This window comes from Pelophylax lessonae (genome assembly GCF_965119305.1).
Source record: "Pelophylax lessonae genome assembly, chromosome: 6".
NCBI classification, from domain to species: Eukaryota; Metazoa; Chordata; class Amphibia; order Anura; family Ranidae; genus Pelophylax; species Pelophylax lessonae.
In genome coordinates this window covers 300,161,977-300,185,550 of record NC_138773.1, presented here as the reverse complement: position 1 = coordinate 300,185,550, position 23,574 = coordinate 300,161,977, and the positions used below count along the sequence as shown (strand labels likewise).

Sequence of the window (23,574 nt, the reverse complement as noted above, 5' to 3'; positions counted from 1 at the left end):
GTGTCACCTTCATCTTCATTACTGCCCCCACTTGTGTCACCTTTTTAATTACTGTTCCTCACTTGTGTCACCTTTTTCTTCATTACTGCCCCCCACTTGTGTCACCTTCTTGTTCATTACTGTCCCCCTTGTGTCACCTTCATTACTGCCCCCCACTTGTGTCACCTTCTTGTTCATTACTGTCCCCCTTGTGTCACCTTCATTACTGCCCCCCACTTGTGTCACCGTCTTTATTACTGCCCCCACTTGTGTCACCTTTTTAATTACTGTTCCCCACTTGTGTCACCTTTTTCTTCATTACTGCCCCCCACTTGTGTCACCTTCTTGTTCATTACTGTCCCCCTTGTGTCACCTTCATTACTGCCCCCCACTTGTGTCACCTTCTTTATTACTGCCCCCACTTGTGTCACCTTTTTAATTACTGTTCCTCACTTGTGTCCCCTTTTTCTTCATTACTGCCCCCCACTTTTGTCACCTTCTTCTTCATTACTGCCCCCCCCACTTTTGTCACCTTCTTCTTCATTACTGTCCCCCACTTGTGTCACTTTATTCTTTATTACTGTCCCCCACTTGTGTCACCTTCTTCATTACTGTCCCCCACTTGTGTCACCTTCTTCATTACTGCCCCCCCCGCTTGTGTCACCTTCTTCGTCATTACTGCCCCCCACTTGTGTCACCTTCATCTTCATTACTGCCCCCCACTTGTGTCACCTTCTTAATTACTGCCCCCCACTTGTGTCACCTTCTTCTTCATTACTGCCCCCCGCTTGTGTCACCTTCTTCGTCATTACTGCCCCCCACTTGTGTCACCTTCTTCTTCATTACTGCCCCCCCCCCCCCCACTTGTGTCACCTTCTTCTTAATTACTGCCCCCACTTGTGTCACCTTCTTCTTCATTACTGCCCCCGCTTGTGTCACCTTCTTCTTCATTACTGCCCCCACTTTTGTCACCTTCTTCTTCATTACTGCCCCCCCCCCACTTGTGTCACCTTCTTCTTAATTACTGCCACCACTTGTGTCACCTTTTTCTTCATTACTGCCCCCCACTTGTGTCACCTTCTTCTTCATTACCGTCCCCCACTTGTGTCACCTTCTTCTCCATTACTGTCCCCCTCCCCCAGTGCCCCCACTTTTGTCACCTTCTACTCCAATCCAGTTCCTCACCTTTTAATATCCCTCTGGTGAGTGGTGGTGGTCCAGTCCACTGGTCTGGGGTCCCAGACATTCCGGCCTTAGGCGGGAGTGGGGAGGAGGAGAAGTCGGGCACTGCGGACAGCCGTGGATTTGAGCCAGCTTAGCAGATGCCGTCGGGTGGTGGGTGATTGAGGTGGGTGGAGACAGGGACACTGGAGTCTGGAGTGAAGAAGATCTGTCCCTGCCCTGCAAATCACCCTGGAGTCTGGGCACTGAGGAAGAAGTAGGAGGGGGGTGCAGACAGTCCCTAGAAACCATTTCCGGCGATCAGTTAGGGTGGCTGGGTGTCCTCTATTTGATTCCGGGACACCTTATTGTCCCGGGATTGAAGGTGCCCGGGACACAGGACACAAATGTCAATTGCGGGACAGGCCCGGCAATCCGGGACATGTGGACACCCTAGTGCTCAGGTGCAACTCAGGTTGTCTGAAATGTTTCACCCTGATCCAATAGGGAGGCATATTGGACAGTGGAATGAAACCTGACAAGTGAGGGCACAGGCATTGTTACAGCCCTGGTGATTGGCAGAGGAAAGTGCCTCGGTGCATGCTGGGTGACTGTATAAATGCCAAGGGCACATGTGCTCGAGGTCTTCGGCTGGAGAGTGGGGTCCTGGAGGGACTGCCCCTCCTCTGTAGAAGTTGCCATGTGGCCTCAGGTGGTCAACCTGAGAGCCTGAAAGTCAGATAGGAGCTGAACCCAGATTTCCTGCAGAGCTGGCTGGAAGGTAGACACTGGAAAGGATATGATTCTGCCTACAGAGAGTAGAGATCTGTGTCATGGGGCCTGTCATGTGAGGGCCATCCTTCTCGGAGGAAGAGTCAGTGGACAGGCGTCAGTCAAGGGGATGCTAGAGAGTGTCCTGGAGATAAAGTAGTTGCATCAAGTCTGCTGCCAGAGAGAGCAATACAAGTGGTAGTATGACTAAAGCAGTGTGTCTGCTTCCACAAATAACCAAACCAAGTGAGAGTTGTCCTTATCTATTGTAGATAGTTCCTGTTGGAGTATCCCACTATTCCCTTCTCCCATCCAAGTTTCACAATAAATACAAAACCAAATACCCTGGACTGTTTATTCAGTAACACGCAAACGGGAGTAAGGATAGACGTGTGAAAAATCCCCTAGTGACTGTCTGCAGGTAATCAGAGGGAGACCCAAGAAGTCATCACACAGCAAGCCCTACAGGGACAGTGCTACATATTATTATTATTATTATTATTCAGAGAAGGACAGATCAATCGACATAGGGAGGAAAAATAAACCTGATATTTGATATTAATATTATTATTATCAGAAATGTCAGCCCTTACTGGGATAACTAGGCAGCTGCAGAGTGGTGAAAAGTGTTTGTGGCCAATTAGAATAATGAGAACCTCCTCAGTGTATAAACGCTCCAATTCTCATACAAAGGATTCCCGATAATTCTTCTAATAAACATTTTTCAAAGCATCTGGTGTAGCAAATCCACCCTTCACCAGGCACTGCACAGATCAGCACCGCACTGCAAGAAATAACACCGCAGAGACACAATCAGTACCCAACTGACACCACCACAAACATATCCACAGAGATACAATCAGTCCCTAATGCCTCGTTTCCACTGAGTGGTACGGTACGGTTCGGTTCAGTACGGTACGGTTCGGAACGGTACACCTTGCGTTTCCACTGCCAATAGTACCCTTTCATGATAGGCGTGGTGTAGCCGGAAAGCTGTGATAGACGATTCTCTGTCAACCAATCAAAGTTCTGCAGAGTGTAGCTCCACCCTGTTGGTACGGTACTAATGTGCTTGGTACCCCAACGAAAGGGTCCCAAAAAGTGGTACGGTACGGTTCGGAATTAGGGTACCATTCACAATGGAAACAGCATAAATAGTGTACCGTACCGAACCGTACCAGAAAGCTCAGTGGAAACAAGCCATAACTGACACCACCAGAAACATGTCCTCAGAGATACAGTCAGTACCTAACTGACACCACCAGAAACTGTCCATAGAGATACAATAATTTCTGCACTGACACCACCAGAAACAAGGTCGCAGAAATACAATGAGTTCTGTACTGACACCAACCAAACATCACTTTATTTCACTTGATGAATTCTCTCACTATTCTTTCACATTATAGTACATTTAACAAATATATACTATGTGTACAATTTTTTATATACATGATAGGAAAGTTCTTTCCTCTATTATACACATGGTTTTGTATAATTTCTTTTTAATACACAGAGATTTTTCTTCATTTATCTGTAATTTTAGTATTTTGGTGGTCTGACATTCACTTCCTCTTTTTTGTATACTCTGCCGTTATGCAGCTCCATTTTGCGCTACACATGATTTTATTTTTATACACAATTGTTGTCTATTGCTTCAAATGTGTATACAATTTTAAAAGTTTTTGTTTCATACTCCTTAGTGAGGTTTCTATGTGTCACTGATTGTCCCAGCTGTTTGATCGCGGATTGATCGGCTTCTCTTCCAAGATTCATTAATCAAATGATACAAACCTGTGAGCGATCACACCAATCAACTTTTGTTTGTCTACCTATTAATATCAACCGATCTCCGCCATCCTTCAGTGTGGTTATGAGTAAGCGGCTGTTCGTGCCGTGAAACGCGTCAACCTCCTGGACACGTCTGTTCCTGTACACTGTCTGTCCGTCAACCATTTTTTGAGGAATAAAGAACATTATTGTTTTCATCTATCCTGAGTGCGGTCTCACACTTCTAATTTGCATGTTCCTGGATAGCGGATCTGACCAGCACCGGGTTTGACTATTGCACCTGAGCGGCTTTCTCTCTCTCCAGTATTCACCAACCAAAACATGTCCTCAGAGATACAATCAGTTCCATACTGACACCACCAGAAACATGTCCATGGAGACACAATCAGTTCCATACTGACTCCACCAGAAACTCTTCCTCAGAGATACAGTCAGTTCCGTACTGACACCACCAGAATCATGTCCACAGAGATAAAAATCAGTTCCCTACTGACGCCACCAGAAACGAAATATGGCTGTAATGCTCGGCCGGCCAGCCTGCTGAGCCCATCCAAGTGCCTGCTACAGTGTGTTCAGGCGGCGCTAGCAGGGGGGGCGGGTCTGGCGGAGGAGGTGCCTGAGCATGTCGTGTGATGTCATAGTGGAAAGGAAGACGCAGGGGCGTAACTACAGGGGTTGCAGGGGTTGCGATTGCTACCGGGCCCCATGCTCCAGGGGGCCCAGTAGCAAACCAGTGGGTGAACTTCCAGGATTGCAAAAGTCACACTTGCGACCGGGCCCTGGCATTGCACCACTGTGGGGAGGCCTCAAGATTGCAGGAAGGGAGCCCACTGCAGAACTTGTGAAAGGATCCTGCTGCGGGACCGTAATAAAAGGCCATGCAACGAGAGTAAAGAGCCCCAGGATTAGTGGGAAGAGCCCTGGGCTTGAAGGGAAGGGCCCCGGCCAGGGATCTGGGGGGGCCCTTCATGTTTTCTTGCATCGGGGCCCTGAAGGCTCTAGTTACGCCTCTGGGAAGACGAGTGGGGTGGTCGAAGCCTCGTGTGTTCTTTATTTGCTATTTTTTTGCCCACGAAAGTGGAGTTACCCTTTGTTGTGGAATTTTTCCTCAGGTACAAAATACCTGTTACCTGTTAGTCAGTGATACCAAATCAGAAATATGTAACTATATATATATACAGTGAGATCAAATAAGACTCAAAATGGTTGAATCAAAATGACCTAATTTATTACAGCGTGTTGAAGTTTAAATATACCATATGACGTATAAAAGTAGGTTGTATTATCATCTGACGTATACATTATTGTCCAATCAGGATTAGCAATTTATTATGGTAAGCAAAGGGTTAAAAGTCTATATCGTGATGTCTGGGATTCTCATCAGGGAGTTTCCAAGGGACTTTTGTTTCAGATATAAATTGTTCTGTTGTCAAGATGCCCAGACGGAGTTAGAGATGAGAGTTAGGGAGTTTTGGAAGTTGCTGAAATATCTCAGCTTATCAGATATATTTTAAGCTTTTGAAAGCTCATGATACATGTAAAGAAAATCAGAGAGACAAGAGATCAATATCTTCGCAGACATCTTGTTTAATCAGCCATCTTGCCATCTCACCCTTCAAATGATAATTCCATTTGCATGGGGAAAAAAAAATCAGCAAATAAAGAAAAAACAATATAGCGTATAGAATTGTGACACAAATCATATTGTAGTTGAATGTTATTAAAAATCACCTCTCCTTTTTAAATCTGCAGTCGCTGTCATTTTCTGAAAATGCAATGCAATATGGCAGCCTGGAGGTGTTCTGTACACAGAATGTATACTGACCACACCCCAGAAACATCATTTCCTGCTTGTGTGATTGGCTCACCAATTTTCCCAGAAGTCTGCACTGAAGGCCCGTACACACGTACCGATCGTCGGCATACAAACGTCGGTGGACGAAGGATCTGCCGATTGTACGCGTGTTAGTATGGTGCCTCCGACAGATGTCTGCGCACAATCCGCGGACAAAAGTCTTTCGTGCAAACATGAAAATATTTGTATGCCGACACCAGAACGGACGATTGTTCGCCTGTCAGTACACAATTCGGCCGACAGACCGCAGATTTGCAAGACTGGGCATGCTCAGAAAATAGAAAACACAGGGAAAGTTAACCATTACATGACATCACTTCTGCAGTCGGCGGACAAAATTCTTGTGCTGTCCTTGTGCTGTCTTTGCACTTTTCAGCAGACACCGACATCCCGGGGAGAAAAGAGGAACATTTGTAAGCCGACCATCGGTACGTGTGTACGGGGCTTAAGATACAATTCAGATTTCTGGCATCCCCTGCAACAAAAATGTCATTTTTTGGTGAGATACTCCCAATAGGAACACGTCTAAAGGGATGCAGGCCCAGCAGCTTTACTCATTAGTGCTCTGCAGCTGCCACAGCTGATAGATAATCATGAAACCACTCCCATTTGACCCACTTAGCACAGAGGAACAAACAATGATTTCCTAAGAATAGCAAAAGGTAGGAATCTGCAACAAAGTTTGTAAAATCCCTGCAATGTACAGAGATCACCCAGAGGGGAATGATTTTTTCTCAACAAAATTGGAGTTATGAATTGAAATTGTAATTTTGTAACTTTTGGAAACGCCAGTAAAAACTTGGACGTGTCAGTAAATTTTGGGCATTGTGTCAGTAAATTTAAATCTGGTAGGTTGGCAACACTGAATGGGAGTGGTTTCATAATTATCAATCAGCTGTACACCTGCAGGACGCTAGTGAGAAAAATTGGAGGGTCTGCATCCCTTTAGACGTGTTCCTATTGGGAGTATCTCACCAAAAATAATGTTATCGATGCCTGAAACCTGACTTGTATCTTAGTGCAGACTTCTGGGAAATATGGTGAGCCAATCACACAATATGGCTACCTGGAGGTGTTCTGTACACAGAATGTATACTGACCACACCCCCAGAAACATCATTTCCTGCTTGTGTGATTGGCTCATCAATTTTCCCAGAAGTCTGCCTAAAGCTGGATACACACTATACAACTTTTGTTGGTAGATTTCCTTTAGATTTACTTTGAATTATGTAGTATAAGGGCCTGCCCGATTGCATACAACTTGAAAGTGTTTAGGTTTGACCTCATATTATAGGGTTTCTGTAGCATCCCCTGCAACAAAAATGTCATTTTTTGGTGAGATACTCCCAATAGGAACACGTCTAAAGGGATGCAGGCCCAGCAGATTTCCTCATTAGTGCTCTGCAGCTGCCACAGCTGATAGATAATTATGAAACCACTCCCATTTCACCCACTCAGCACAGAGAAACAAATAATGATTTCTTCAAAATAACAAAAGGTAGGAATCTGCAACAAAGTTTGTAAAATCCCTGCAATGTACAGAGATCACCCAGAGGGGAATGTTTTTTTCTCAACAAAAGTGGAGTAAGGGTCCTTTCACACGGCGCTCCGTGTGTCCGCAAATCATCCCATCCGTTTGCGGATGATTTGCGGACATAATGTAAGTGAATGGCACTGCGGGTGTCAGCGGAATACCATCCACTGACATCCGATTTTCCTCCTTTCAGTTCTGTTCCGTTTTTTCGAATGGAACAGAACCCCATTTTTTCTTCCGTGTAAAAAAGGGAAAGGAAGGAAAATCGGATGTCAGCGGTGTCATCCGCAGTGCCATAGACTTACATTATGTCCGCATATCATCCGCAAACGGATGGGATGATATGCGGGCACACGGAGCGGATGACACAAAAAAAGTCCCGCAGCGGACTTAAGCAGCGGAGCGGTCGTGTGAAAGGACCCTTAGGCTGCATTCACATGTCAGCGTTTGGATCGCGGGCAGAACTGCCGCGGTTCCGCCCGCAATTCGGAGATTTATTGCAAATCGCGGGACGCCTAGCGTTGCCCGTTGATTTGCAATAGCCCCGAGCGATGTTGCCGCGATTTACGCCCGCCGAATCGCGGCAACATCGCGCAAACAAAATCGCGGGACGCAATACGCTCCAAAAAAGTACAAGAGCTTCTTTGGAGCGTATTGCGTCCCGCGATTTTGTTTGCGCGATGTTGCCGCGATTCGGCGGGCGTAAATCGCGGCAACATCGCTCGGCGTTTGGGGGGGCTATTGCAAATCAACGGGCAACGCTAGGCGTCCCGCGATTTGCAATAAATCTCCGAATCGCGGGCGGAACCGCGGCGGTTCTGCCCGCGATCATACGCTGACATGTGAATGCAGCCTTACGCTTTAAGCCCCGGTTCACATTTGTGCGAGTGCCGGGTTCGCATGTAATATCGGAGCGCACTGCTCCGACATTACATGCGATCAGCTGTGCGGTGCGAGTTTAGCCATACAGTTTGTATGGCTAAATTCGCATCGCACCCGGAGCAAACACGCACAGGAGGCATTTTTGCAGTCGCATCAGGATCGGATCGCACAGCGGTTCACACTTGTGCGATCCGCTCCTGTGCGAACTGCACGATCGCACTGCGATATGCGATCAAACGGGGGGTGTCGTTAAGATTACATTGACACCCCCAGCGTATCGCATATGGCAGTGTGAACTGCCGGGGGTGCGTGTGCGATGCGGGAACAGGCTGCGAATTCGCAGCCTTCCCGCATCGCATATATGTGAACCGAGCCTAAAAGAAAAAATATTAATAGGACAGAATATAAACAAAGAGTGAAGGCAGCAAAAAAAAAAACAGAGTGGTCCACTGAGTTTGCCCCATTTGTTTTTTATTTATATGTTTGTTTGTTTTTTTACTTTTATGAATGTCAGTTATCATTTGCTGTTGCTTTGCTGTTCCCCAGCTAGAAGAGAGTGTATGTAGCCGTTCTTAACCACTTAAGCCCCGGAGGATTTGGTTGCTCAAAGACCAGGGCCTATTTTGCGATTCGGCACTGCGTGAATTTAACGGACAATTGTGCGGTTGTGCGATGCTGTACTCTAATGAAATTGACGTCCTTTTTTCCCCACAAACAGAGCTTTCTTTTGGTGGTATTTGATCACCTGTGTGATTTTTATTTTTTGCGCTATAAACAAAAATAGAGCGTCAATTTTGAAAAAAATAACAATATTTTTCACATTTTTTTATATGAAATTCCAAAAAAAAAAAAAAAAAAAAATGTAAGTATCAAAATCTTTTAACATTTTAGCCCAATTTGTTTTCTGCTTGCAGAATTTTGATTTGATTGGTTTGCGCAAAGTTTATTGCGTTTACTAACTATGGGAAAGATTTATGTCATGTTTATTGTTTTTTTTTTTTTAACTAGTAATGGCGGCGATCTGCGTTTTTTTTTTTTTTTTTTTGCGGGACTGCGACATTGCAGTGCACAGATCAGACCCTTGACTGACATTTTTGACACTTTTGGGGGTATCAGTGACATCACTACAGTAATCAGTGCTATAAATATGCACTGTTACTGTAAAAATGACACTGGCAGGGAAGGGGTTAATTTTATTGGAGAGGGAGGGGTTAATGTATGCCTGGTGCTTACTGACGTGTGTGGGGGGAGGGGACTATGTGACACAGGGACAGATCGCAGGTTTAGCTATGCTGAATCCTGCAATCTGACCCTGCCTGTCACTTAGGAGATCCGCCCACTTTGTTTACACAAGCAGGCGGATCTCCACACTAGATCCCCGACGATCGGGGAAGAGCGGCGGTGATCACCGCCGCTCCTCCCCTGGCCCGACTCCCGCTGTGACTGAATACAGCGGGAGCGAGCCTCCGAGAGAGGGGAATGTCTGGTGACGTAGGTCTACGTTGCCAGACGATAACGAGCCACTGTGCCGCAGTAGCAGCACAGTGAGCAGTGGGAAAGTGGTTAAACTAATGGGCCATACACACTATATAATTGTCTTTAGATTAATTTGGGTACAGCGTCGCACGACCGCGCGATTGTCCATTAAAGTAACGCAGTGCCGAATCGCAAAATATGGCCTGGTCAGGAATGGGGTAAAATCTTCCGGTCTTAAAGCGGTCAAAAATTCGCTCATTGAGAATTTTTTTGTCAAAGACATGTAGTTAAATACATTTTGGCCTAAATATATGACAAAAAATGAATATATTGGATATTTTCTAACTGTCAAAGTAGAAAAATATTGTTATTTTTTCGAAATTGTCGCTTTTTTTTATTAATATCGCAAAAAAATAAAATCGCAGAGGTGATCGAATACCACCAAAAGAAACCTCTGTTTGTGGGGAAAAAAAGGACGTAAATTTCGTTTGGGTACGGCGTCGCACGACCGCGCAATTGTCAGTTAAAGTCGCACAGTGCCGAATCGCAAAAAGTGGCCTGGACGTAAGACAGCAAAATCCTCCGGTGGTAAAGTGGTTAAATAGGTGATGTCATGTGACTCGCCCTAGGCGGACACATGATGGTTTAGTCTGTAGCTCAGCAGGTTTGTGTCTTGTGCTGTGATCTCCATGGGTTTCTCTTCATTCTCTCCCCCTCTGTTATCTGTAGGACATCACATCTGCTTCTCCTCCTACACAGCCAGGATTTAGGACCCTGGAGGCGAGGGCGACGAGTCACATGATTGTGATTTCCAGGCAAGTTAGAGGAAACATCAGAGAGAGGAGAGAGGAGAGAATGAATTAACGGAGCACCCATGGGAGTCGCCATCCTCTGCCTGCTGCTGGCCGCCTGTCTATGTGAGCAGGTAAGTACCGACCCAGTGGGGGATTTACTAAAACTGGTGCAGCTGTGCATAGTAACCAATCAGCTTCCGGGCTCAAGCCCCCGTTCACACCGGTGCACTTGACAGGTCCAAATCGCATAACAAGGTGCACCCTATTCTTGGCAATAGAATTGTTCAAATCGGTGCAATTCTGACTTTGCGGTGCCGCACCGTTTTGGTTCCTGCACTATTTTTTGCCATTTTAGGTGCAACTTGCATAGACATCAGTGCATGAAGTCGCACAGGTGTCAGCCAAGTCGCACTGACCTGTTGCTTTTGAAATCGTGTGGCTTCAAGTGAAGTCGCACAATTTCAAAGTTTGATCCAGTGTGACTTGTCATGCAATTTGGCAGTTCCAAATCACATGAGAAGTCACACCCCATTGCCGGCAATGGAACCTTTCATATCGCAGCGATTTTGAAAAAGGTTCCTGCCCTACTTTTTACTGGATGAAGTCGCGGGATTTCAAAGTTGGATTCAGTGTGAACGGAGCTGTGCCTCACCTCACTGCTGGCAATGGAATCGTTCATATCGCAGGGATTATGAAAAAGGTTCCTGCCCTACTTATTACCGCTTTTATTGCGACTTGCACTTCTGTTCAATGAAGTTGCAAGCCTTAAAGCGGAGTTCCACCCTGGAATTTTTTTTTTTTTTAAAAATACCCCCAGGACAGTCAGGGCTAGTGCATTCCACAATGGCTAGCCTCTGATCTGTCCCGGGTTGCACTTACCTGTTAGGACAAATACTTACCTTGAAAATGTATTGTCCAGCGCTGCCATCTCAGATGTGGGCAGCTTGAAGCCAGTGCGTTCCTCTTCGGCGTCCTCTTCCACCTTCTTCGGTCCCACGATGCCCTGCGCCGGTGCCGCCGTCACTTCCGGGGCGCGCGCGTCATCCCTCCACAGCTTCTGGGCATGCCCAGAAGCTGTTTAGAAGGGGATGACGCGCGCGACCCGGAACTGACGTCGGGGCCGGTGCAGGCGCAATGATTCCTGGGAGCGATGACGTCCAGCTCCCAGGAATCATTGCAAAGCCAGGAAGTGACGACGGGCCGCGGCCGAGGAAGGAGGAAGAAGGAAGTAAGGTAAGTATATTTTCTTCGCTACGAGGTAAGTAAAAAAAAATTAAAAATGTGATTAGCCATTTGTTTTTCAGGTGACCCGGAGCGAGAAGATGGAGGTAAGTATAAAATTAGGGTGGAACTCCACTTTAATGAAATCGGCAGTGCAAATCATTGTGACTTTGCGGTGCAGCATCGATTTGAAAAAAAAAATGGTTCCCTTACACTGGTGCAGCTTGTCATGCGATTTGACAGTTCCAAATCACATGAGAAGTCACACCTCATTGCCGGCAATGGAACCTTTCATATCGCATCGATTATGAAAAAGGTTCCTGCCCTGCTTTTTACTGGATGAAGTCGCGGGATTTCAAAGTTGGATTCAGTGTGAACGGAGCTGTGCCTCATCTCACTGCCGGCAATGGAATCATTCATATTGCAGCGATTATGCAGAGTTGTATAAAGTACTCGAAACCCATACTTGAGTAGAAGTGGAAGTGCTCGATCAAAAAGTGACTTGAGTAGAAGTACTAAAGTATTCAACATTTTTTTTACTTAAGTATTGCAAGTAGTTTTTTAAAAAAAATTTGCTACTCAAGTACTGAAAGTAGAAGTAGAAGTACTGTGTTATGTAGTTATTAAAGAAAGAAGTCAAAAGTTTGAACATCATATTGTTTTTTATTATTTCAAATGCAGCTTTTATTTATACATACAGTAGCATTTATTTTCTTATGCGCTGATAATACACATGTTTTGAGATTCATGAAACCTGCCATCTACTGTTCTGGCAGTGGTAATTTTTATAATTGTAACGAGTAACTATGCAGCACAAAAAAAAATATCGGAGTAGAAGTATTGAAATCATCGAAAAAATGTAGTGAAGTAAAAGTGGAAGTAGGAGAAAAAAATTCTACTCTAGGAAAGTACAGATACCGCCTTTAGGTACTTAAGTACAGTAGTGAAGTAGTTCTACTTAGTTACTATACATCTCTGCGATTATGAAAAAGGTTCCTGCCTTACTTATTACCGGTTTTATTGCAACTTGCACTTCTGTTCAATGAAGTTGCAAACCTTAATGAAATCTACAGTGCAAATCATTGCAACTTTGACTTTGCGGTGCAGCACCGATTTGAAAAAAATGGTTCCTTCACACTGGTGCGGCTTGTCATGTGATTTGACAGTTCCAAATCGCATGAGAAGTCACACCTCATTGCCGGCAATGGAATCGTTCATATTGCAGCGATTATGAAAAGGGTTCCTGCCCTACTTTTTACCGATTTCATTGGGAATTGCATAGATTTCTGTTTAATTAAGTCGCAAGCCTCAATGAAATCGCAAATTGCACTGATGTGCAGCTCTAAAACCGCGCTGAAGTCATGCAATTTGAAAGCTGCAGCAGTGTGAACCCGGGGCTCATTGTCAAAGCTTCATTGAACAAGCTGAAGTTAGAAGCTGATTGGTTACCATACACAGCTGCACCAGATTCTCCAGTGTAAGTAAATCTCCTGCACTATTATGGGATTCTGCAAACTGAGACTAAAGCCCCGTACACACGTACCGATTGTCGGCCGTAAATATTCGGCCGACAACCGATCGGCCGATTGTAGGCTTGTTAGTATGATGCTTCCGACATACGACAGCGCACTTTCGGCCGAAAAGAATCTGATGTGCAAGCTTTAAAATTTTTGTAGGCCAACACCAGAATGGCCGATTGTTCGCCAGTCAGTACAGAATTCGGCCGACAATCAGCAGATTTGCAAGACTGGGCATGCTCAGAAAAGAAAAAACACACGGAAAGTTAACCATCACATGACCTCACTTCTGCAGTCGGCTGTTGTTGGCCGACAAAATTCATGTGCAGTCTTTTGCAGTTTTCAACAGACACGACAGCCCTGGACAAAAGACGGCCAATCGTTTGGCCGACGATCGGTACGTGTGTACGGGGCTTTACAGTGCCGGTTCACATTTGTGCAATCACAGAGATCGCATGTAATTCAGAGCGCACTGCTCCTAAAATTACATGCGGTCTCCGTGCGGTGCAAATTCAGCCATACAGTTTGTATGGCTGAATTCGCACTGAAACACGCACAGGACCCTTTTTTTGGTCCGCAGCAGAATCAGATCACATGGTGGTTCACACTAGTGCGATGCGATCTGATCTGGGGGTGTTATTAACTTTTAATTGACATCCCCAGTGTGTCGTGTATGGCAGTGTGAACTGCCAAGGGTGCGGATGTGATGCGGGAACACGCTGTATATTCGCAGCGTTCCCGCATCGCACAAATGTGATCCAGCACTCAGAGGTCACAGGTCTACTTTTTCTTTTTTTAATTATCTTTTGTGACCGAAAACTGAACTTAAAAAAAAAAAAAGTCCTCAAGCGTTCTTCTCGGTTCAGCAGTTGCTGGAGATCCTGAGGGCTACAGAATATAATGAGATTTTCTGAATCTTGTTTTTCAGTAGAAAATCTGCAGATGCAAGCTTGCTGGTTATATATTATACAATAGGAGGCTGACCTCCGGCCTTCCCTCCAGTCTTGCACAGTTGTACCAGGCGGCTCCTCTCCTGGACTCAAATGGCTTCCTCTGATTTCACTGCACACTGTGAGCTTCTCACAATGTGCATTAGAAGCTGCAGCAAGTCAGACAGAGCCCCGCCTCATTTCCGGGCTGGAGGATGTCCAATATCATCTAGCCCAGTATTTCTCAACTCCGGTCCTCAGGACACACTAACAGGCCAGGTTTGCAAGAAAACTGAAATCCATCCCAGGTGATATAATTTGCTGCTCAGTGATTGCAGTATTCTAGTCTGCATCTCCCCAAGGTAATACTTAAAATCTGGCCTGTTAGTGTTCCCTGCGGACCGAAGTTGAGAAACACTGATCTAGTCCACATGTGTCAAAAACAAGACCCGCGGGCCGAAATCCAGCCCACCAGGCCTTTTTATGTGGCCCTCACACCTCTCCTGCAGCCGTGGCACCCCTCTTATCTTCACCCCCCACCTTGTCTTAGCTGTCAGCAGCTGAGAAGAGGACAGATCTCCTTCGCCAGATCCTGTGCTTCTCCTGGCAGCTGCAGATAGGCATGTCTCTGCCCCCCCCCCTCTTCTCAGCAGTTGGGAGCAGAGAGGAGGACAGATCTCCTCCACCAGATCCTGCGCTACTCCTTGCAGCTACAGAGAGGCTCATCTCTGCCCCTCCTTCTCAGCAGTCGGCAGCAGAGAGGAGGACAGATCTCCTCCACCAGATCCTGCGCTACTCCTTGCAGCTACAGAGAGGCTCATCTCTGCCCCTCCTTCTCAGCAGTCGGCAGCAGAGAGGAGGACAGATCTCCTCCACCAGATTATGTGCATCCCCTTGCAGCCGCAGAGAGGCTCGTGTCTGCCCTCCCCCCCCCCCCTCTTTCTCAGCAGTCGGCAGCAGAGAGGAGGACAGATCTCCTCCACCAGATTCTGTGCTACCCCTTGCAGCCGCGGATAGGCTCAACTCTGCACAGCCCCCCCCCCTTTCTCAGCAGTCAGCAGTAGAGAGGAGGACAGATGTCCTCTGCCAGATCCTGTGCTTCTCCCTGCAGCAAAAAAAATTTTTTCTTAATGTCTACAGGTACTGTGGGGGAGGGATCTGGGGGTCTAAAAGACCCCAAACCCCTCCTCTGCACTTAAAAGCATTCAAAAAAGCATTCAAAACGCCAAGTTTTGGCTGTTTTGAATGCTGTAAGTTTTTTTAATTTGGCGCCGCCAGTACCTGGAAGTGATGTCATTTCATGACATCACTTCCGGGTACTAGGCGGCGCCAAATTCAAAGAAATGGAGTCCCGGTCAGACGGCGGCGGTGCAGATGGGGACCCGGTCAGAAGGTGGTGGGGAAGGTAGGATGCCCTGGTCTCCCGGTGGGACGTGAGACCCGCAGAAGGTGGCGGGAGGGGGGGTGGGGCGACCCTTCCCGCTCCTTGTAATGACAGCTGAGCGGCTTTTCAACCACATCGGTTGTCATTACAAGACAGCCGACCGTTGGCTATGGACGCCGGTACCGGGGTGATGTCTCTAGCTGCAGGGATCACTCCGGTACATTCACTGTCCAGAAATATCGGTAATATTGGTAAATCAAAAGGCCGATTCTGATATATCGGGCAAAATCGGCCCGGATATATCGGCTTTGCCGATAATTGGTCGATCACTAGCAGAAAGTAAAAAATACTGTTTTTTTTTTTTTTTTTTTTTTTATTCAAAAATAATTTTTTTTTGTTTTTAGCACAAAATAAATAAAAAAAATCGCACAGGTGATCAGATACCACCAAAAGAAAGCTCTGTTTGTGGGAAAAAAAGGACGTCAGTTTTTTATTTGGGTACAGCGTCCTTGACCACGCAATTCTCCATTCAAGTAACGCAGTGCAGTATCGCAAAAAATGGCCTGGTCAAGAAGGGGGGTAAATCTTCTGGAAGTCAAGTGGTTAACGTTGTTGTAAAGGCAGAAGGTTTTTTTTTTTATCTAAAGGCCCGTACACGTAGCGATTGTCGGCCGTAAATATTCGGCCGCCGAACGATTGGCTGATTGTCGGCTTGTTAGTATGATGCTTCCGACAACCGACAGCGACTTTTTGGCCGAAAAGAATCTGGTGTGCAGAGTTAAAAATTTTTGTTGTCCGTCACCAGAACGGCCGATTGTTCGCCAGTCAGTACAGAATTCGGCCGACAAACAGCAGATTTGCAAGACTGGGCATGCTCAGAAAAGAAAAAACACACGGAAAGTTAACCATCACATGACATCACTTCTGCAGTTGGCTGTTGTTGGCCGACAAAATTCGTGTGCAGTCTTTAGCACTTTTCAGCCGACAGGATAGCCCTGGACAAAAGACGGCCGATCGTTCGGGCCGACATTCGGTACGTGTGTACGGGGCTTTAAAGAGGAAGTAAACCCTCCTCTGACACTTTTCCCTATAGGTGATCCTATGATAAGACTTCCCTATAGGTACTGTAAATCAGAGGCATAACTAGAACCTTCAGGGCCCCGGTGCAAGAAACCATGAAGGGCCCCCCGGACCCCCTGCCCGGGGCCCTTCCCTTTAAGCCCAGGGCTCTTCCCACTGATCCTGGGGCCCTTTACTCCGCTTGCGGGGCCCTTTATTGCGGTCCCACAGCGGGTCCCTTTCACAAGTTTTGCAGTGGGCCCCCTTCCTGCCATCTTGGGGCCTCCCCACGGTGGTGGAATGCCAGGGCCCAGTTGCAAGTGTGACCTTGGAAGTTCACCCACTGGTGTCAGTCGTTTTTATTTTTTGGTATTTTAATTGTATTCTTTTTTTATCATTTTATTTTATTTTTTTACAATGTCACTGACTATGACTCTGTCCATTTAGAGAAGCAAGGAGCTGGTAAATTACATATTTACTGACCCCCTCCTGGTTCTCTATTGTGACACATCCCCTGCAGCAGCCGGCATGAAAGGGGAGGGATCACAGTGGGGTGGGGGTTGGGGGGACCAGGGGAGCACACAGGGGCCCAGAGACAGCAGAACACAAGTGAACTGGATAGGAGGAGTGGTGGGGGCAGCACACAGAGGATCCAATCTCCTCCATTTTCTTTCTGCAGCTACAGGAGGTAAAAGGAGGACAATGATTTCTCTACATGCTGCCCCCGCCTCCCCTCCTATCCAATGTCGGGCCCCCTGGAGCATTGGGCCCGGTTGCAATCGCAACCCCTGTAGTTACGCCCCTGCTGTAAATATCTCCTAAACATGTAACGTTTAGGAGATATTTACCTTACATGCAGCCAGTGACGTCACTGGCACATGCGCTCTGAAGGAATGGCCGCTCATGCCGTTCCTTCAGAGCCCCGTGCCGTGACCGTCGGCTCCCGCGCGCGTGCGTGGGAGTGACGTCACCGCGGCTCCGGCCAATCAGATGGCCAGATGCCGCGATCCCAGAAGACGGGCGACATGTCCACTACAGGTGAGCGGGCGGCACGGCGGGGGCTCGTTCTTAGGTAAGTATTTCATAATGAGCTAGTATGCGATGCATACCAGCTCATTATGTGTTTCTCTTTCAGGTTACAGAAAAAAAAAAAACTTTCATGGGTTTACAACCTCTTTAATGCATTCTACACAGGGGATAGAACCACGTTAATGCATAAAATGCTTTAGAGCCACTTTCCTTCCAGCTGAATTTGAACCCGCACCATACTGTATACTTTACAAAGAGGGAGGGTCGGCATTTATACTATCATGTTTAAAAACCAATGTGACATAAGGCGCGTTTCTTTCACAACCTATAAATATCCCATCACTTGAGGAAGTTCTTGTTCTCTTTTTAGCTATAAGAGGCGCACTATGCGATTCCTGTTTTGCTGTAATAGCGGTAACACCTGCGTTCGGATAAAGATACCGGCACAATAACCCTTTTGTTTTCTCCAGGTCCGAGGTGACCCGTCCTTCACCATCGACTATGTCCGAGACTGCTTCCTAAAGGATGGGAAGTGCTTCCGATACATTTCAGGGAGCATCCACTACTTCCGTGTGCCACCCGTCTACTGGAAGGACCGCCTGCTGAAGATGTACATGACCGGACTCAATGCCGTTCAGGTGTAAGCGCATCGGCTTTGTATTTCTCTTCTGACCATGCTGAGGTTCATCCGTGTTTTTCACAATTCTTTTTTTGTTACTTTCAGTTTGTTACTATCCACCTCCAGACTGGGCCTTTTCTGGCACTTTTTTCTGGCACTTTTTGCTTAAGGCTGCATTCACACTTGAGCGTAGCATTTTTTTACCGCGTTTTTTAAGGCATTTTTTTTCAGGCGTTTTTGGAGGCAGGCGTTGACATCTATCAAAAACGCTGGTAATCAGCCCAAAAAGAAGCTCATTTTTCAGCTACAGGCGTTTTGCAAAACGCTCAGATGTGAAGAGGGGCCATTTAAATGAATGGGGCTTTACTTGTTGGGCGTTTGGGAACGTTTTTTTTTTTTTGCGTTTTTGGAGCTGAAAAACGCTCAAAAACGCCCAGGTGTGAATGGAGCCTAAATGTAACAATCAGTGGTTTTTGCTAGAAAAAAACCAATACACGTTAGGAGGGGAACCCTTGGGGGAATCAAAAATGGAGAAAGATCTGGGAGTCTTGGTTGATGATAGATTAGGCAATAGCATGCAATGTCAAGCGGCAGCTGCCAAAGCCAGCAGAATATTAGCATGCATAAAGAAAGGGATGTATTCCAGAGATAAGACTATAATCCTTCCACTTTATAAAACTCTGGTCCGACCGCATCTGGAGTATTCTGTCCAGTTCTGGTCACCAGTCCTCAGGAGGGATGTGTTGGAGCTGGAGAGGGTCCAGAGAAGGGCAACTAAACTAATTAAGGGATTGGAGGACCTTAATTATGAAGAGCGTCTGCAATCGCTTGATTTATTCTCCTTGGAGAAGAGACGCCTGAGAGGGGATATGATAGCAATTTATAAATATCTCAATGGGGATCTCAGCATAGAAAATAATGCTATTCAGTCGAAGGGATTGCATGAGGACTCGAGGGCATACAATGCGATTAGAGGAGAAGCGTTTTAACCTCAGGCAACGTGGGGGGTTCTTTACTGTTAGGGCTACAAGACTGTGGAATTCTCTACCACAGGAGGTGGTTTCTGCGGGTAGTATGGTGGCTTTCAAAAGACTCTTAGACGTACATCTCAAGGATCAGAACATTCAGGGGTATGCGAGATGATTACGGCCACATACATCTACACAGGTTGAACTGGATGGACTATTGTCTTTATTCAACCTCACCTACTATGTAACCATCTTAAGAGCATTAAAGGGCCCCGGGCAATGCAGTGCACTGGGGCCCCGCCTACACAATCACCCACGAGAATAAAAATGTAAATTATGGATAAGGCGATATTTATTGGTACAGCAGTGCCAGGCTAATGACAGCTTCCAAGTTCGGCGGTTGGGTCCAGTGAACACACACAGAGACGGGAGTCAGACTTGAGGCTCGGGTCACACTATTGCGATGCAGGAAGGCTGCGAATTCGCAGCCTTTTCCCGCATCGCACATGCACCCCCGGCAGTTCACACTGCCATATGCGATACGCTGGGGGTGTCAATGTAATCTTAACGACACCCCCAGTTTGATTGCATATCGCAGTGCGATCGTGCAGTTCGCACAGGATGGGATCGCACAAGTGTGAACCGATGTGCGATCCGATCCTGATGCGGCTGCAAAAATGCCTCCTGTGCGTGTTTGCACCGGGTGCGATGCGAATTTAGCCATACAAACTGTATGGCTAAACTCGCACCGCACAGCTGATCGCATGTAATGTCGGAGCAGTGCGCTCCGACATTACATGCGAACCCGGCACTCGCATCAGTGTGAACCGGGTCTGACTGTTCCTGTGGAGGCGGACAAACATTCCTGTAGTTGTGGGCTCCCCCTCCATGGCCCAAGTGGCCTGACAGCAACGCAGGGCAGACAGGCGCTTGCCACCTGCTAAGTTCGGCGGTGGGATGCACACGGGAATCGGGACTAATGCTTGGCTGGGGCTGGATCGCTGGGTAGGCGGGGCCCCCGGGCAACTGCCCAGCATGCCCATTCGGTAAGATGGCCCTGTGGAAAACTACTTGGAACACCCAAACATTATCAATCTTTTTGGTGGGTTTGGCAATTTTTTTTTGTCACACGGTATTTGCATAACCCTTTTTTTTAAAATGCAATTTTTGGGGAAAAATACCCTTTTTTTTTTTTTTTTTTTTTAATCTGAATGCAAAAAACACAATATATAACCCAATTTTTTTTAATAGAATATAAAAGATGATGTTACACCGAGTAGTTAGATAGCAAACATGTCACACTTTGAAATTGCGTACCCCAGTGCAAGGCCGAAAAGGAACGTACATTTTACTATCCATAAGCGGTGCTTTAACTAAGCTAAGTTATACTGCGGCAGGCAACCCCTCCTGTGCGAACCGACGTAAGACTACGTCTATCGCGCACCTGCAGCTAGGGGGTGCGCTCCCGCCCCCACTCGTCAGGGGGGACTCTGATGCATGGGGCAGGCGGCTCCGATTGCCATCTGCCACCCGTGATCGTTCCCCACTGAGAGAGAAGGACGGTCAGCTGTTTTAAACACAGCCGACCGTCCTTCTCTCTGAAAAAGATCACAGAGCTCCTGTGATCCCTCTATATAGGATGACAGGTTCCTGTGATCATTTCACAAGCCCCGCCCCCATACAGTTAGAAACACGCCCCTAGGTACACGTTTAACCCCTTGATCACTTACTGTGTTAACCCCTTACCCGCCCCTATTTTTCATCCGTCTGGAGCAGAGGTCCCTTAAACTATTTAAACAGGGGGCCAGTTCACGGTCCCTCAGACACTGTTGGAGGCCGGATTATAGTTTGAAAAAAAAAATATGAACAAATTCCAATGGGCATATTTTATTTGTAGTGCACAAAAAAAACAGGAAAAGCAATACAATATTTATTTTTTTATTTATAAATATATATATGACTACAGCGTGCCCCCCTTTCAATGCAGAGTGACCACAGCGTGCCGTGCCCCCTTTAATGCAGAGAGACCAGTGCACTTACCTGCAGCGGCGGCTTCTCATCGGTCCCTCGCGTCTCCTCGAGTCCTCCCGCCTCCTCCTCCTGGGCCAATGGCATGGGTTTGCCTTTCGGCCAATCAGGAAGCGGGTCTCGGACCCGCTTCCTGATTGGCCAGGAGGAGGATCCGTGTGGCAATAGCGAATTTTCATTCGCTATTGTCACACAAATGGGTGGGCTAGGGCGCAGTGCTCTGTGCCCCGGGTCCACCCTTTTCTGAAGCCTATTAGAGCTTCAGTGAGTGACAGGCAGTCAGCCCTATGCCGATCCCGGCGGGCTCAGGACCCTGGCGGGCCGCAGTTTGAGGACCCCTGGTCTGGAGGATCGGATCAGATGGGATCGGATATGAACAGACAGGCGGTCCGTTCTCATCTGATCTCCCCATAGAGGACAGCGGGGATCTGAGAGCTGTCATCCGCCTGCTCAGCGAGGATCGGCGGATCGATCCCCCACTGAGCAAAACGGACTCTGTCGGGTGGTGCGCCCGTGTGAAAGAGGCCAAACAATGCATATTTTTAGCACTGATTACTGTAGTAATGTCATTGTTCCCCCAAAAGTGTCAAAAATGTAAGTTAGGGGTCCGATCTGTCCGCCGCAATGTCCCAGTCCTGCAAAAATCGCAGATTGCCGCCATTACTAGTAAAAAAAAAAAACAATAAAAATTATATAAATCTTTCCCGTAGTTAGTAGATGCGATAACTTTTGCGCAAACCAATCAAAATACGCTTATTGCGATTTTTACCAAAAATATGTAACCGAAAACAAATTGGCCTAAAATTTTAAAAAAATTTTGATTTTTAATTTTTTTTTTCGGGAATGTTAGATAGCAGAATGTGAAAATACGGTCGTTTTTTTTTTTTTTTTTTCAGAATTGTCGCTCATTTTTATGTTTATACAGTGAAAAATAAAAATTGCACAGGTGATCAAATACCACCAAATGAAAGCATCAATTTTATTTGGCCACAGAGTCGCACGACCGCGCAATTGTCCGTTAAAGTAACTCAGTGCCGAATTGCAAAAAACTGCCTGGTCATTAAGGGGGCAAATCCTTCTGGTTAAAAGCCTTTAAGCCTGGTGCTAGAATTACTGCCCATGATCTGATGTTCACAGTGATAACTCACGTGTAGGACGATCGCTGTTTGTGTGCATGCGGGACCGACGTGCGTTCGCCCTTGCGCACAAGCATTGGGGGGGGGGGGGGGCATGGGCATTTTGCACTTAAAATTTTTTTAAAATAATATTTTATCTTATTTTTTTTTCTACACTGTTGCTTTTACATTTTAGTCTTTTTTTTAATCACTTTTATTGCTGTCACAAGCAATGTAAACATCCATGTGACAGTAATAGACATGTGACAGCTACTCTTTATGGAGAGATCTGCGATTTATAAGACCCCAAAATCTCTCCTCTATCCTTCAAAGCATTAAGAACACCAAGATCAATGTTTTTGAATGCTTTTTAAAAATGGGGCAGTTTACATCCGAGTAATCTGGAGGTGATGTCAGGTCATTGCGGGTTACCAAAGTGGAGAGCCAATCAAAGCTGATCCTTGCTTTGTTTGGCTTCCTGACCTGCCAGGGGACGCGCCGGCTGGTCACTAGGGTCTCCTAATGGGATGGAAGAGCCTGAACAAGCCTCAGAAGGCAGCGGGGGAGGGGTTGGTAAACATCCCCTCCTGCTGCTTGTAAAAGCAGTCCAGCGGCTAGTTAGCTGCTAGGATTGCTTTTACAAGAGAGCCGTCCACTGGCTCTAAAAAGCGGTACTGCGGTGATGGTGGCTATAGTAAAGACTTCTTGGGTTTCTTTGCACACGGGGCATTTAGCTTCTGGCGTTTTAGTGCCCCTCGATGGACAGCTGAGGCGTCAACCCCCACTGCCTGCTACCTGTCAGTGTAGGACAGGCTGAAGCTACATGGGGCTGAATGCTATACCGATTGGTACTCATTATTGGCCCTATGCGTTCTGGGACAAATGCTGAAGTTCACAAGACCTGCGTTCCCGGCATTCGAAATAACTGTAATTTTAGGGCCTGTGTCAAAAGGATGTTTTTGGTATCAGAGATGCTTTTTCCCCATACAAGTCAATGGCTAAACAAAAGCAGATTGAAGCACTCGGGAATAAACTCTGAATGAATGACCTTGAGCACTTGAAACTGATATGAGATGCAAGTGGAATGCACCGAAAAGCACCCTACATTTGCCACCCATTGGGGTTGATTTGCTAAAGGCAAATACACTGTGCACTTTTGCAAGTGCAGTTGTACCAGAGCTTAGTAAACGAGGGGGAAGCTCTGCCATCATCCAATCATGTGCAAGCAAAAATGCTGTTTTTTTTTTTTTAAACTTGTCTGGGATGTGATTGGGTATTCTTTGCAAAGTAAAATTTCACCTCATTTACTAAGATCTGGCACAACTGCACTTTGCAAAGTGCACAGTCTATTTTCCTTTATTAAATCAGCCCCAATGGGGATGATTTACTAAAGGCAACTTGACTGTGGACTTTGCAAGTGCAGCTTCTCCAACGCTTAGTAAATGAGGTGAAGTTTCACCCA

General features: G+C 46.5%; 2 protein-coding genes across 2 annotated transcripts in view; one reads left to right on the top strand and one right to left on the bottom strand.

The window, feature by feature from the left end:
- STK16 (serine/threonine kinase 16) overlaps window positions 1–23,574 on the bottom strand; it is a 170,361-nt gene that overhangs the window by 46,973 nt on the left and 99,814 nt on the right. The gene's annotated exons all lie outside the window — the stretch shown is intronic.
- Window positions 10,321–23,574, top strand: part of GLB1L (galactosidase beta 1 like) — a 58,534-nt gene continuing 45,280 nt past the window's right edge. The window contains exons 1-2 of the mRNA XM_082262056.1: window positions 10,321–10,374; window positions 17,853–18,022. Coding sequence (XP_082118182.1) covers window positions 10,324–10,374; window positions 17,853–18,022 — 221 coding nt within the window. The 5' untranslated portion in view covers window positions 10,321–10,323. The remainder of the gene's footprint in view (window positions 10,375–17,852; window positions 18,023–23,574) is intronic.